The sequence below is a fragment of the Protomyctophum parallelum genome (genome assembly GCF_964188405.1).
Source record: "Protomyctophum parallelum genome assembly, chromosome: 20".
Classification (NCBI taxonomy): domain Eukaryota; kingdom Metazoa; phylum Chordata; class Actinopteri; order Myctophiformes; family Myctophidae; genus Protomyctophum; species Protomyctophum parallelum.
The window spans coordinates 25,849,689-25,866,317 of record NC_139718.1 but is presented as its reverse complement, the minus strand read 5'-3'; the positions used below and the strand labels follow the sequence as shown (position 1 = coordinate 25,866,317).

The 16,629-nt window shown below is 46.6% G+C and overlaps 1 protein-coding gene across 1 annotated transcript in view; it reads right to left on the bottom strand.

Annotated features, from left to right (window-relative positions):
• Window positions 1-743: 743 nt before the first annotated feature.
• Window positions 744-16,629, bottom strand: part of efna2a (ephrin-A2a) — an 88,421-nt gene continuing 72,535 nt past the window's right edge. The window contains exons 2-4 of the mRNA XM_083791262.1: window positions 14,459-14,751; window positions 3,962-4,027; window positions 744-1,235 (exon numbers count right to left, since the gene is read on the bottom strand). Coding sequence (XP_083647388.1) covers window positions 1,111-1,235; window positions 3,962-4,027; window positions 14,459-14,751 — 484 coding nt within the window. The 3' untranslated portion in view covers window positions 744-1,110. The remainder of the gene's footprint in view (window positions 1,236-3,961; window positions 4,028-14,458; window positions 14,752-16,629) is intronic.

Genomic DNA, 16,629 nt, shown 5'->3' with positions numbered 1-16,629 from the left:
ACCCGGCCCCCTACCAACATTAGACAGTGCCATGGATGGCCGTGCAGGCTCTGCTGGCTGTGATAAATGCTTTAGTTTAGAAACATGAATAAGACAAACAACACATCCCTCCTGAAAATATACACCTCGCCCCGGTAACCCCACCCTCCACCCCAGCTACCCACACACATCTCAGACACCACTCCCCACATCATTAAAACCGGCTACGGTTACACTTTTGTGATTTTGATTAGATTTTAGAGACCCGGTCGCAGAGATCGGATTTGAAGGATTTTATGATATCACGTTGCCGCATGCACTCAAAATGTCTGACCTGCGTCGCGTCTCCTGTGGCCGCTTTCACTTTAACACGGTGTCTGTGTTATTTTTGCTTCACTCTCTGTGTCATCGCGTTTCTTAAATGCACATTGTGGCTGGACTTTGTCTATATTATATATAATTCCAATCACAAAGCAAAAGCCTGACCACTTCCAAATCTGGCTTTGACAAGCTGAGAGTAATGTGAGCTAAATCCATTTCTCATGCTCGCAGCCCTGTCACTTAATGCGTCCTGGCATGATCAGATGATAAGAATGATGAGATGATAAAAATGATCGGATGATAAAAGTTGCATTGAAATGACAAGTGCAACCGTAGCCACAGTTAGATCTACCCGATTTGAGGGCGAAAGTCAATTCCAATGACCCCCACCCCCCCCCCCCCAATTCCCCCCACCCCACCCCAACCCCCTTAAATGAGTGCAAAAAGATTTCCTCTGTGTTTTCCAGCTAAGAGGTGGGTGCAACATATCCGCTCAACCCAGGCTTGAAGGGATCACAGATCCAGGACAGCTTCCCAGACAGCTCTAGGCCAGGGATGCAACCCTCTCAGGCGAGCCAATAGGATGGGTGTCTGTGGCTGGGCCATGGAAAAAGCTGGCGCTGGCAGTGGCTGGTGGTACCACAGAGGTGGAGGGGAGTAGGGGTTACAGGGGGTATAGGGATGGAGACTGAGGGCCTTCCCTGAGGGGTGATGGATTGGTAGGGACAGCCAGTCCAGCCAAGCGCAGCCCAGCCTCGCCCAGTCCAGCAGCCTCGGGTGGGTGCACCAGGGGGAGACAGGGAGTGGGGGTCACAGCCAACAGAGGAGTCCCAGTAGCAGTGAAGCCAGGGCAGGTAACAGAGCCAGAGAGCCTGTCCTCCAACACGGACCTCCACCAGTCAGGAAGGGCTCTGGAGAGTCATATCCCGATCCATCTGAAACAAATGAAAGAGAGAGAGAGAAAGAAAAAAAGACAAAAACAAACAACAAACAAAACATTGGAACTGTGAGTGAGACACATAAGACAACAAAGACATGACAGTATGAAACAGAGTGACTGAACAACTGTTTTAGACAGAGACAAGAGTAAGACAATTGGAACAGTTGTTGGGGAAGGAAAAACACAGACTTGGAAAGTGATTGACAAAACACGAAACTCTCTTCCTCTTGTCCTTCCTCTTCCTCCTTTGCGGCAGCATCAGCCACAGAGGGGTAGGAGAGAAAACGACAGAAGGGGAAGTGAGTAGGAAAGAGTGAAGGAGGAAGAGGGAGGAGTGGAGATGACAGCAACGGAGCTCTGCGGGGGGTTTAACCAACGTAATTACAGTTTAATCACAGAGACTTGGAATCTGGAGCAGCTGATGCACGCACGCACGCACGCACGCACGCACGCACGCACGCACGCACGCACACACACACACACACACACACACACACACACACACACATGCAGTGGCTCAGAGCTCATGGCCGAAAACAACATTTCACAGATGAGATGAAGGTTTTCAGTGCCAGATGGATTATTCAAACACTTGGCGCCTCAGAGCAGAATCAAAGAGTGGAGCTAAAGTAATGACACAATAAAACAATGAATGAATGTTGTTTCAGTAATTATGCAGGAGGAAGACAGCATTTCCCCACAACACCCGCCCACCCTCCCTCCACCCTCTGCCGGATATGGCATGTTTTAAGTCCTGGAAAACCATGAGGGCTGACTCTGCTCCTTTTTCCAGAGAGCCTCAAAGCCGTGTCATCGTGGCAGTGAGACATTACTATACTACTGTATCTCCAATTTAATTCTGTAGCGATGCCTGCTTGCAGTTTAATACTCAGGAGGCTAAAATCTGCCTTGGGAAACCACTTAAGATAGATTTCAAGATAAATTATCTGTGTGCGTGTGTGTGTGTGTGTGTGTGTGTGCGTGCGTGCGTGTGATGACGTTTATTAATCTAATCTAATCTAATCTAATAATATATTAGTACGTTCACAAATTAGTTAATAGTATTACTGTATGTCAAGCACCACATTACTTTCAGAAACATTGGTATATTGTATATTCATGCACACTAATGACTTTTTCTACCATTAGCTATTTAGACTTTTATTATATTTTTCAAAAAATATATACTCGATAAGGACGTTTTGTGAAAGTAACACAAACATAACAAAAAAATTATAATAATCTTCTAACATAACTTTTACTATTAATTAAAAGTAAAACAAATTAACCATTTTCATCTAGTAGCCTATTTACAATACCAAATATCAAATCAATAATATATCAGTATTCCGATATTAACATACGGAACCCCTGGGCGGGACCCCCTTTTGGTGTTAGCATTATGTTGTGCTTTAGCTATTGAAAAATAGCAGACCTACAAGCTCTACGAGCTTGTAGGTCTGCTATTTTTGAAAAATCGAAGAACGACTGACATGGAAACATAGCTGTCAGGATGTAGAAGATATTTTTAGAATCTGATCTCAGGTCAAAATGGGTTAAAAGTGGGTCATGTTTGGAATTGTAACGGCTGAAATCAAATAAATAATATATCAGTATTCCGATATTAACCTGCGGGGTGCATTAAGTGAAGGTGGGGGCCATCAGGTGCCCATGTATGTTCCTTTGGAGTGCACACTGAATGAGGAAAGGAGGGAACACTTAGGGAGCGAGTCTAATCCTACCTCATCTCTTCACACTGGACTGTGATGGCGGAAGAGGACGAGAATCTCACTGAAAAACCGTGAATCTTATTACATTACATCTGACCCTGATATAGATAGGTTTTATTAGATTCCTATCTGATTTTGTTATTATAAAATCAGCCCTGACAGAGTACTGGAATAGATAGAACGCTTTCCAAAACCATTCTGTTCATTTTGCGCAAGGACAGAAGGCCTGTCTCCCACTCCATATAGATGTGATGTGATTGGATGTGAAGTGTGTGTTTGTGTGTGTGTGTGTGTGTGTGTGCACACGCGTGTGCGTCCACATGCGTGTGAGTGCCAGTTTGTGTGTGTGAGTGCCAGTTGGTTGTGTGTGTGTGTGTGTGTGTGTGTGTGTGTGTGTGTGTGTGTGTGTGCGCGCGCGCACATGCGTCTGTGTGCCTCTGTCTGTGTATGTAGGTGAATGTGTACTTACGGGACCATGGGTGTGAAAGTGTTGTAAGCGCATGTATGCGTGTCTGTGGGCGTGTGCATGTGACATTTTCTTTACGTCTGTGTAAAACGTAGTCGTATTTACGTGTGTCTTCGATTCCACTTGTAGGTCCACACAATGTGTGTGTGTGTGTGTGTGTGTGTGTGTATGTGTGCGTGTGTGCGTGCGTGTGTGCGTGCGTGAGAGAGAGAGAGAGAGAGAGAGTGTGTGTGCGCGCGCGTGTGTGTGTTGCTTGGCTACCCAGTGAATCAGAGCAGAGTGTTGCCAGGGCATTCTATCAGACCTCTCATTCTCCCCTAATGTTACTTTGATATCCAATCTGGACGCTGCATGTGTGTTAAAGTGCATGTGTTTGTCTACGTGCCTGTCTGCATTTGTCTACGTGTGTGTGTGTGTGTGTGTGTGTGTGTGTGTGTGTGTGCGTGCGTGCGTGCGTGCGTGCGTGCGTGCGTGCGTGCGTGCGTGCGTGCGTGCGTGTGTGTGTGTGGTTTGAGCGTGACTTACCTGGAGGTCTGACATACACCTTCAGCTTTAAACATGGCCGCCCCACATGGTTTGGGTGAGGAGATGCTGCAAGGAGAGGAAGCAGGAGATGAGACTGAAGGTCCAGATTAAGTGCGAGAGAAAACGATTTGCCCTGCAGATTGCACCCGCCCTCCCCCTGCCCCTGCCTGCAAGTAATTGACAACATTTAATAAAAGGTTTCGTGGCCTTTTGTCCTGCTCGTGGAGGGGCTGTGAAGTTTCTTATCATGTTTCAAACTTCACGGTACAATAAATTGGATTCCAAGTGCTGTTTGAACTTGGGATCAACGTTTCCAACAGAGGTGGAAGTGGAAGCAGAGCGGGAGAAGTAATGGTCAACTATCTGACCAAACCGATATCTGTGCACAGCACGCACATGCTCACACATGTATTGTACACATGTACAGTACACATGACTGTGTCATGACAGATACAAATGTAGACATGTAGGGCTAAATACATAATGCAATGCACACAGGTATACAGCAAAACCCCTATAGTGTTCATTTAATTCTGAGCATGGGTTAGAAAAATAAGGGACCTTCTCAAACCTGAGATTTGCGATGAAGAATTTTCAAAGCAATACCGAATGAACAAAGAAAGTGTAATGCAAAAAAAAAAGTTGCGGCTGAAATTAAACATGGCAGTGACTAAATGCAGCTACTGTCCAAGCCTTAATTGCTCCAGCTAAAAATGTGAAGCTCATTCCTAGCTTGGTTAGGAAACAGCTAATGGTAGACAGTTTAAATAATTTCTTCTTTGCCTGCCACAGGCTACTTTTAACATATGTCTATGCCAGTTCTCTCAAAAGGGAAGAAAAGATTAATGCTAATGAGTAGTCTCGAGGGAGTAACATTGCTGCTGTTTATTTACACCGGCCAGTGCGTCATGGTGGACAAAATTTATGGAAGGACAAGGGGTTTAATCACAGTTAATTGTTTTAATGACTGATTTGTTAAGCAGTGCTTAAAATTAATTGGTGCAACACAACTCAAATTAAAATGAAACCTGGATAAACAAATCCTTGATTAGCCATAAACCATGCATGCTTAATTTCATCCTTGTTTGGTGCAACCCACTCTGAGAGTTAAACAACTCACACACATATTCAGACAGGCACATATACAAAAACTGCCACACGTACACACGTGTGAGCGCAACACACACACACACACACGCACACGCACACACACACGCACACGCACACGCACGCACACACACACACACACACACACACACACACACACACACACACACACACACACACACACTGCCCTCTCCTCCCTCATGCCATCCCCTCTTCTTCTCTTTGCCCTCTCCTCCCTGTGCCCTCTCCTCCCTGTGCCCTCTCCTCCCTGTGCCCTCTTCCTCTCTCTGCCCTCTCCTCCCTGTGCCCTCTCCTCCCTGTGCCCTCTCCTCCTCTCTCTGCCCTCTCCTCCCTGTGCCCTCTCCTCCCTGTGCCCTCTCCTCCTCTCTCTGCCCTCTCCTCCCTGTGCCCTCTCCTCCCTGTGCCCTCTTCCTCTCTCTGCCCTCTCCTCCCACTGCCCTCTCCTCCCTGTACCCTCTCCTCCCTGTACCCTCTCCTCTCTGTGCCCTCTCCTCCCTGTGCCCTCTCCTCTCTTTGCCCTCTCCTCCCTGTGCCCTCTCCTCCCTGTGCCCTCTCCTCTCTTTGCCCTCTCCTCCCTGTGCCCTCTCCTCTCTCTGCCCTCTCCTCTCTCTGCCCTCTCCTCCCTGTGCCCTCTCCTCCTCTCTCTGCCCTCTCCTCCCTGTGCCCTCTCCTCCCTGTGCCCTCTCCTCTCTGCCCTCTCCTCTCTCTGCCCTCTCCTCCCTGTGCCCTCTCCTCCCTGTGCCCTCTCCTCCCTGTGCCCTCTCCTCCCTGTGCCCTCTCCTCCTCTCTCTGCCCTCTCCTCCCTGTGCCCTCTCCTCCCTGTGCCCTCTCCTCTCTCTGCCCTCTCCTCTCTCTGCCCTCTCCTCCCTGTACCCTCTCCTCCCTGTGCCCTCTCCTCCCTGTGCCCTCTCCTCCTCTCTCTGCCCTCTCCTCCCTGTGCCCTCTCCTCCCTGTGCCCTCTCCTCTCTCTGCCCTCTCCTCTCTCTGCCCTCTCCTCCCTGTGCCCTCTCCTCTCTCTGCCCTCTCCTCTCTCTGCCCTCTCCTCCCTGTGCCCTCTCCTCCTCTCTCTGCCCTCTCCTCCCTGTGCCCTCTCCTCCTCTCTCTGCCCTCTCCTCCCTGTGCCCTCTCCTCTCTCTGCCCTCTCCTCCCTGTGCCCTCTCCTCCTCTCTCTGCCCTCTCCTCCCTGTGCCCTCTCCTCCCTGTGCCCTCTCCTCCTCTCTCTGCCCTCTCCTCCCTGTGCCCTCTCCTCTCTCTGCCCTCTCCTCCCTGTGCCCTCTCCTCCACTCTCTGCCCTCTCCTCTCTGTGCCCTCTCCTCCCTGTGCCCTCTCCTCCTCTCTCTGCCCTCTCCTCTCTGTGCCCTCTCCTCCCTGTGCCCTCTCCTCCTCTCTCTGCCCTCTCCTCCCTGTGCCCTCTCCTCCCTGTACCCTCTCCTCCTCTCTCTGCCCTCTCCTCCCTGTGCCCTCTCCTCCCTGTGCCCTCTCCTCCCTGTGCCCTCTCCTCCCTGTGCCCTCTCCTCCCTCATGCCATCCCCTCTTCCTCTCTCTGCCCTTCATCTGTCTTTTACACATTCTTATGCCTAGATCTGACTCAAATCCACCCGCTGCTCCAATCCCATAACCCCTGCCTGGGGATGATGCAGTGCTTTGGGCCCCCCCGCGTGATACGATATGGCTACTGAATCTGTCCCGCCACGTCGTGTCTGCTCCGTGTTCCTTTTACATTTCCTTCCGCCTCCGAGGGAAATGATGGAGAATGGTGGTGGGAATGGGCTGTCGGATATATCCCTTACCACAGTGGTTCTCAACCTGTGGGCCGGGGACCACTGGTGGGGCGCAGGTCAGCTCCATATATGGAGTTCTAAGGGTTTGAGGCCAGATGTATAGAGTTGCTGGCCGGCTCCATGTATGCAGATCTGGTGATGACTGATGATCCAGTCTTGTATGTTGTATTGTTCACCTGTTCCCTATACGCGGACTCATTTCCTCCCTTAACCCATTTAGGCCTTTTCATTTTTTATAATTCTTCTAAATCCTCCAGTTTAAAAAAATAGCAGACCTACAAGCTCGTAGCACGCTACTCGGTGGCGCGCTATGAGCTTGTGGATCTGCTATTTTTCAATAGCTAAATTATAATATAATGTTTAAAACACCAAAAGGGGTTCCTGCCCAAAATTGATTAATAAGGCTCAGGATGATCGTGTCATCAGCATACTTTATTACTCTTCTGAGTGGAAACGCAGTCATGCGTGTACAAGGAATTAAATAGAGTTTAGGACTTATAGGCCAGTCAATCTAAGGTTTGACGCAAAAGAAATTGCAATGGTAATCGTTCAAGGCTTTTTATGATCCTCAGGGTCATCCAAATAACATATTAAAAACTGTGAATGAAATACACATGGTACATTCAGGGAGTGAAAGTTGGGGTACCATTAGCAACCTATATAAGGGAAAAAAATACCATTAGCAACCTATATAAGGAAAAATAAATACCATTAACAACCTATAAGGAAAATAAATACCATTAGCAACCTATATAAGGAAAAAAATGCAAAATGTCATTATGTGAATGTGACGTGTCAAGGGCGTTTTCATGATTCTGAATCCATTGCAAACATAGTTTTGCACGAAAAACAGTGTTTTTCATGCTTTGAATGGGTTCAGAATCATGAACGTTTTTATTTAATTTCAAATTAATTTAGTTATAGTTATGTTAACTTTATGAACTAAATGTTCATAGTATACCTGTCCTACAGTATACCATGTATTCACTACAGTATACGTACCTGTCCTACAGTATACCAGCCGGGGTCCCATGCAGGGGCTCTATACTTGGTGTGCTCCTTTTTCCCTCTACACCAAATCTCTTGAAAATAGCTGATCTGCAAGCTCAGCTTGGAGATCTTGTACTGAGCTTGTACTAAATGTGCTATTTTCCTCATGTGGCTAAAGAATTAAATAAAAACAAGAAATAATACAATTGACAGAATGACAGATGGATGGATTGATGGACGGAAGGACAGGTGGACAGACAGACAGACAGACAGACAGACAGACAGACAGACAGACAGACAGACAGACAGACAGACAGACAGACAGACAGACAGACAGACAGACAGTGGCCTCTAACATTTTTGTCACAATTAGAACTCTTATCTGCGTTTCCCATGCAGGACAAGCACAATCAAACTCTCCTGGAAACCCATTGAAACCCACTCAACCTCATCAAGATGGCAGCTGGGAGAAGTAAGGGGTGGAGCAGGCCTGTCAACATGTCAAACACATGACGAACGAACGCACGCACGCACACATGCACGCACGCACGCACGCACGCACACACACAGACACACACATACACACACACATGAACGTCGTACATACCTATACGCTTGCATGACAGTGATGCACACACACACACACACACACAATGTACACAACCGCGCGCACATGCATCAAAACACATACACACAAATGTAAACATATAAATCCATGCACTCTGACAGTTACACGGGCCTGAACAACAATCACAGTCATTGATCAATACCGCTTGACAAACAATCCTTTGAGTATCTTAGGAAGCACACACACACGCACACACACGCACGCACGCACACACACACACACACACACACACACACACACACACACACACACACACACGAAAAGCTGAGTGTTGAAAAGCGGTCAACATGCCACATCAATACATGCCTGGAGGTTAGGATATATGGCAGTGGTGAATGCATGCGTGCGTGCGTGCGTGCGTGCACATGGTGGCAATGGTTGTGTGTGGATGTCAATCACACTGACTGACGGACATGGCCTTTCACAAACTCCCAATTGTTTGACGATTCCACCAATCCCACCCCCAACACATGCACGCGCACGCGCACACGCACACGCACACACACACACACACACACACACACACACACACACACACACACACACACACACACACACACACACACACACACACTAAATCAAGTCTCCGGAAACACACTTTAACCCCAGGGGTCACCAACACACAATACTCTCAGCAACAGCAACCATACAACTCTGGAGGGGCCCTTGTCCATCTCTATGTGTGACTGGAAACAAGTGTGCGTGCGTGCGTGCGTGCGTGCGTGCGTAAGTGCACACTTGAGTGTGTGTCCATGGACTGGGAAATGTGCAGCAGGAATTGAAGTGTTGGTTATTTTGCTCTGTTCAGCTCCCTGTCTCTCGCCTGCTGTTTCTTTGTGTTGTGCAGATCACAGGCCTGGCTCGGCTGGAAATGCTTCTCCATGCTTTCGCTCGAGGGCAATTCATTACCAGACGGTTGTTTGTAAATATTATTTATCCGGGTGAAGGCTTGCTGAGCATGCACGCTTGAAGCACGGCCGTCTTTCACTTTCCACCAGCCATTGGTTTACACCTGGGACCTGCCCAGTTCAAGCGCCATGTTTTACTGCTGGCCAAAGAGCAGTGGAGCAGTTGGGGGTTAAGTGCCTTTCTCAAGGACAGACTGATAGGTGTTGTTGACAGATGGGAGAGCATTGCTCATTCCCTTTTCCCAGCTGGTTCAGGGGATTCAAACAGCTGATCTTTTGGTGGCAAACCTTTAGGCTACTGCCACCCGCCCACAGGACACCATTAAACAATTTACAATTTAGGCATTTAGCAGACGCTCTTAATCCAGAGCGACTTACAATAAGCAAGAACAAAAAGCATGGGAATACATCACATAAAAGCATTTATCATGAAACATGCGTAAGCTAAGAAAGTAACAGTGGAATATCTATATAATGAAACTATACATATAAACTATACATATATACTATATGCTATACATATGTACTATGGCGTGCTATGACTATATACAATGCAATTATAGTGCTGTCATCATAACATGCCTGTATCAAGTCTGTATCAAATGCTATCTAAGTCTACAGAAATGCTATCTAAGGGGGTAGGGTAAGTGCTATGGGCCATGATGGAGTCTGAAAAGGTGGGTTTTCAGACTACGGCGGAAGATTGGGAGTGATGCTGCAGTTCTGACTGCAATGGGAAGTGCATTCCACTTTTGGAGCCAGAAGGGAGAAGAGTTTGGGACGTGTGGAGCGTTGTCCCGGCGTTTTTAGTGAGGGTACTTCCAGCTTCCCTGCGTTGGCTGATCTGAGTGCGTGGGAGGGTTTGTAGGGTTCAATCATACTTGCAAGATATGGGGGAGCCATACCTGGTTGCTTTGAATGCCAGCATCAGAGTTTTGTATTCTGTGCGGGCAGCGACCGGGAGCCAGTGGAGGGAGCGGAGCAGGGGGGAGACATGTGAGAATTTTGGCTGGTTGAAGACCAAGCGAGCTGCGGCATTTTACCTTTAGGCTACTGCCACCCGCCCACATAGGACAACATTAAACCTTTAGGCTACTGCCACCCGCCCACATAGGACAACATTAAACCTTTAGGCTACTGCCACCCGCCCACATAGGACAACATTAAACCTTTAGGCTACTGCCACCCGCCCACATAGGACACCATTAAACCTTTAGGCTACTGCCACCCGCCCACATAGGACACCATTAAACCTTTAGGCTACTGCCACCCGCCCACATAGGACAACATTAAACCTTTAGGCTACTGCCACCCGCCCACATAGGACAATATTACTACTGCCACCCGCCCACATAGGACAACATTAAACCTTTAGGCTACTGCCACCCGCCCACATAGGACAACATTACTACTGCCACCCGCCCACATAGGACAACATTACTACTGCCACCCGCCCACATAGGACAACATTACTACTGCCACCCGCCCACATAGGAAACATTACTACTGCCACCCGCCCACATAGGACACCATTAAACCTTTAGGCTACTGCCACCCGCCCACATAGGACAACATTAAACCTTTAGGCTACTGCCACCCGCCCACATAGGACAATATTACTACTGCCACCCGCCCACATAGGACACCATTAAACCTTTAGGCTACTGCCACCCGCCCACATAGGACACCATTAAACCTTTAGGCTACTGCCACCCGCCCACATAGGACAACAAACCTTTAGGCTACTGCCACCCGCCCACATAGGACAACAAACCTTTAGGCTACTGCCACCCGCCCACATAGGACAACAAACCTTTAGGCTACTGCCACCCGCCCACATAGGACAACATTAGCACCAGAAAGCTAAGACAATGACAGTCAAGTGTTTGAAAGTCAATGTTGCGTATATGCATATGCACGCTGTAGAACGACAACAGTGGGAAAGGACATGTAAGACATTTGCTTGTTTGAAATCATTTCTTTTGAATGATTTCATCAATGTTATTGACAAAAAGCATATACATGACTATATATTTGTACACTATCTCCAAAAAGCTTGAGAGCTTATTTTCATTATAGTCCTTTGAGTGCAAATGTGTGTAAACTGAGTGCCATGTGTGTGTGTGTGTGTGTGTGTAGGAGTAATATAAGACAGACAGACAGTCAGGCAGGCAGGCAGGCAGGCAGGCAGACAGGCAGGCAGTCTGGCCTGGCGGAGACAATGGACTATATCTTGCGCCACCCCTTAACCCTTATCCCTAAATTTGCCATTTTTTTACATTAAAAAAACCTTTTAAAATAGTTCAAATAGCTGATCTACAAGCTCACAATGTGTAGATGTAGATCGGCTTTTGATTTGAAAATGAAAATAAGTTTAGGGATAAGGCCATAAGGGTGGCGCAAGATAGGGCTCAATGAGTCCCATACAGCTATTGAATAGGTGCAAAGTTAAAATAAAATGAATTCTTCCGTTTGTCTGTCTCTCTGTCGTCAGTCCATAAATGGGTATTCCTCATTGTCATCTGCAAGGACTGCACAGAGCTGATGTTCCCACTTCCCAGACAGGGACTGACAATGATGGTCCTTCAATATCTGTTAACTCTGTCACTCAATTAAGACTCTCAGTCTGTCCTCATCCATTCTAATCCTTTTCTCCTCAGTAAATTGGCTGAAATTACCCGTGGCATTGTTCATTGGAATACGTAGGGCCGGAGGAAGCTTGATTTCTCACTTCAAATTTAAGCTTCTTACGGTATAGGGCTAAGCATTTTTTTCACAGGACTGGTGAAGATGATTTTTCAAATTTGTAAACTCTGCCCATTCTCATCCTTTTTTGTCCTCTGGGGGTTGGCCAATTGATCTGAAATGTCACATGTCCAATTGTCCATTGACCATTAGGCATATATGCAGGGACTGACTAAGCAGATTTGGAACTTTTCCCAAGTCTAAGCGGTTCACCGTACAAGCATTTTTGCCATGGGCTAATGAAGCTCTTGTCGTGTTCATGGTTCCATAGTCTTGGTTTTCTTGGTTGTTGCTGGCTGGTTCAGTTGTTTTGGTGACATCACGGCTAATGGTCGGAAGGGGACATTTATACAGTTAGGTAGCCGTTCTCATAGATTTGTCTCCTCTGTAGGTTGGCCAATCGATTAGAAATTGCATATACAGGGACTGAAGAAGTTGAAATGCTGTCAAATTTAAACAGATTTTTTTTAAATACATATATTTTTGCCACAGGCTATGGAAGTAGTGTAGTCACTGTCATAGTCCCAAGTCTGCACATAGTTAGGGTGTGTGCGCATCCCAGGGTATGGTACCATATTAGTGTCAATCCTTTTTTGCCATGGTATCATTCACCTGCAATTTAATTAGCATACTTCTGTGATTAACTTACCCAGCACCATCTAAAGTGCCTTGATGTAATACGTCTCACCCATCAGGAACCACCAAGTACATTAAAACTAAGGTCAAATAGAACTTCTGAATAATATTCTAAGCGTGCTGAAGATATTTTTCTTTTTTAATTTAAAGCTGTTGAGATAATCTGTCTCGGGGGGAAAAGGCCTGTCTGTAGTACTAATATATCACTTGTTGAAGTGAGGAGAAACATCAATACGGCTAATATAAAAATGATTACAAACTACGCCTGCCTGGTGACATTTTCAACACTTTGCTGAGCACACCACTTAAAATCTAGACAGAGTTAGAGAGAGATGGATAGAGTAATAAAGAGAATGGCAGAACGAGAGGGGGAGGGAGAGAGAGAGAGAGATGGAAGGTATTGGTGTGTGTACGAAGGGATGGGCGATTGTATTTGTGTGCGTTCTCAATCAAGTTTTCTTGATTGCATATTTAAATATCGTTTGCACCTGCATATTGAGCAGGGGTGGACACACAAACAAAGCCACACGCAAAGGCACAAATGCACAAAAGCACCCACGCACGCACACGCACGCACGCACGCACGCACGCACGCACGCACACACACACACACACACACACACACACACACACACACACACACACACACACACACACACACACACACACACACACACACACACACACACACACACACACACACACACACACACACACACACACACACACACACACACACGTAGGTACTTAGCCTACACATAATAAATTCATGCAGGCTGTTGCATATTATGCAAAAAGCCACATGCACATACATGATCTAAACAAACAAATGGACACCCACAAACGCATGCTACACACGTGTGGAGCTTATCTGTCCAGCATATGGATGCATTCATTTAGTGTAAAGTTGAGTGTAAAAATGGAACCAAATGGATTATGAGTCTTTTTGGCTCCATTTATACTCTTATTCTCCACTATGTAGTCGAAGCATATATATTACAGTAAGATCTTTACTATTATGCAACAGGAATATATGTTTATAACTAAATAAAATGTTTAAGGTCTAATATTATATATATACAGGGAGACTGTGGCTCAGGAGGTAGAGCAGGTCGTCCAATGATCCATGGGTCGGCGGTTCGAATCCCGGCTCCTCCTGTCTACATGTCGAAGTGTCCTTGGGCAAGACACTGAACCCCAAATTGCTCCCGATGTGCTGGTTGGTACCTTGCATGGCTTCCGCCGCAATCGGTGTATGAATGGGTGAATGTAATGCACAATCTATGTAAAGCGCCTTGGATAAAGGCGCTATATAAATGCACCATTTACCATTTATATAATTCCATACTGCACCAAGCCTATAATGATGTATTTTGTCTTCCTTTCATCTTTTTAAACTTTATAAACTGACCAGATTAATTACTTTCAGTAAAAAGGACAGTGAGCCCCTGTAGGCCTACAGTACATAAGGTCTGCTGAAAGAGCATCCAGCCTGCACACTGCCTAGCCTCGGTATACCCAAGCTTTTATTTTCCTTTGCTTTCGGCTGCCTGCATGTTATTAGCTGTGGAACAAAATAGTCTCTAATTGTGCATAACATAATTAATTAATTCAACATACAATACGAGTAGGCTATGAGTTATATTCTTCATAAAGAAACAATATTCCACACTTTACTTACAGATGTAGTAGTACTCGTGTCCGGGCCTGAACTCAAAGCCCAGGGAGAAAGGAGTGAAGAGCTGAAACTTCTCGGAGAAGCGCAGGGCCCCGTCGGGGCCCGTCGGACGGTTGCACTCCCAGCGCTTGAAGCCGCGCATCCTGTGCTGGCAGGAGGTGTAGCCCTCTTGATTCACCATGAAGAGAATGTAGCGCTCCATGCGCCCGTGGGACGGGGGACCCTCGTAGAAGGGACAGTAGATGTCCAGGTAGTCATTGATGCTCACCGCCACCCTGTACTCCCCGTGCCAGAAACTGAAAGACAAAAACAAGCCACACTTTTATATTGTTTCTATGTTTGCTGCTTACGATAGAGGTCCTGACCTGATCTCTTGCATTTTGAGTAATTGGTGTGTCCCTAGCGTTGTTTCCCACTCAGCTTTGCCCGACAGATGTGATGTAAAACAAGAGCATTTGCCCGAGAGCCAAAACCTTGTTTTGGTGCATGCAAGATGGCTGCACCCTCTTCTGTACTAAGCACAGTGTCTATAGGTTTATTTTTAACATGCGCCGTCAAAGGCATGCCCTCTTTCGGGGTGCTTGGTTTTGAAGCAACATTCTGAGATTACACTACAATATAGCACTGATTGTATTACCTCCTTAAACTGCCAACAGGTCAATTCTTACCATCCATATTTTGTTGCATTGATCTCTAGACTAAAAATAATCTTAACAATCACAACAGTACTGGATTGGTTTCAGGGAGGCACCTCAGGAAGGATCTGTACATACCTCAGAGGACATACAAACTATTCTTCAGCTATAGAATATGTAAATGACACTGCCCCGAAAGAAATCCAATAATTCACAGCAACATAGTGTCAATGCTCTTATCGCTCATTTAGAGAATTTGAGACAATTTTTTTTTATTGTTTCTATAATGACAAATAAACGATAAACAAAGCCGTTTGTATGGCAATCTCAGCATCTCATATACCTCACCACTTGGGGTTTGGGATGGAGCTTTCTTAAAGCCATTCATCATTTCCACCGCCTCAGCTTGGCAGTAATTGATTGCCGGCGATAAAGACATTTTGGTCTAAGCTTGGTTAGTGGAGTATTTAGCTTCAGGACGAATTATCCCTTTTGCGGTGGGCCCTGTCTCAGCCCAGCGGGTGAATCAGGAAGTGAGTTAGATATGAAATGAGCGACTTCATGCTCCGGCGCTCTATCAGAGCTAGTTTTGCGCGTTCTAACGGGATCCTCGAACAGATCATTTAGAGGCATTGATCCACCTGGGAGCTCCTCTCCGGCTCTCTCTGCTCCCAATCACCTCTGATTAACAACTAAGGAGGAGTGGTGGAGAGGTGGAGAGAGCAAGAGAAATAGAGAAAGGAGTGGGGGTGGGGTGCACAGAATAAAAAGACAAAAGGAATTAAAGAAGTTGTCGAGAAGGAAGGAGAGAGGATAAGACGCAAAGTGAAAGGGGGAATGAGAGGAGGGATCGCATATAATGAGAAGAGAAATGCATTAAGAATAGGACGGGGGGAGAGAGGGCCTGTGGAACAAAACGAGAAAGAGAGAATACAGAGTGTGAGAAGCGAGAAGAGTGTGAGATATGCACAGAATGGGAATAAAAAGAGAGAGAGAGAGAAAAAAGAAAGGGATGAGAAGTGTTGGTGCCATCTGGGAGAAGAGCAGATGGAGGTGGAGTTTTTCTGTCTTTCATCTCAATAGTTTGCCATCTGAGACAAACATGTATATTGATTCTTCAGCACTGTAACATTTCTAAACATTGCTACTGTAGATGAGCAAGTCGGAGCATTAAGTAACCACATCAACCCTAGCATCCCTATTCTGGGCATTTAGGCAATCATTCAGCTACACAATGTGTCACAATGCAGCGCAACATGGCATGACATTTTCGGCAAATAGATTTGTGTGTAGAGGGAATAGCTAGGGGATTGGGACATGGATAGAGCCCTGAGGGACACCAGTCAGTTCAAGTGGTTAAAGGTGTGTGTGTGTGTGTGTGTGTGTGTGTGTGTGTGTGTGTGTGTGTGTGTGTGTGTGTGTGTGTGTGTGTGTGTGTGTGTGTGTGTGTGTGTGTGTGTGTGTGTGTGTGTGTGTGTGTGTGTGTGCGTGCGTGCGTGCGTGCATGCTTGCGTGCGTGCAAGTCTTGCATGTGGTTGG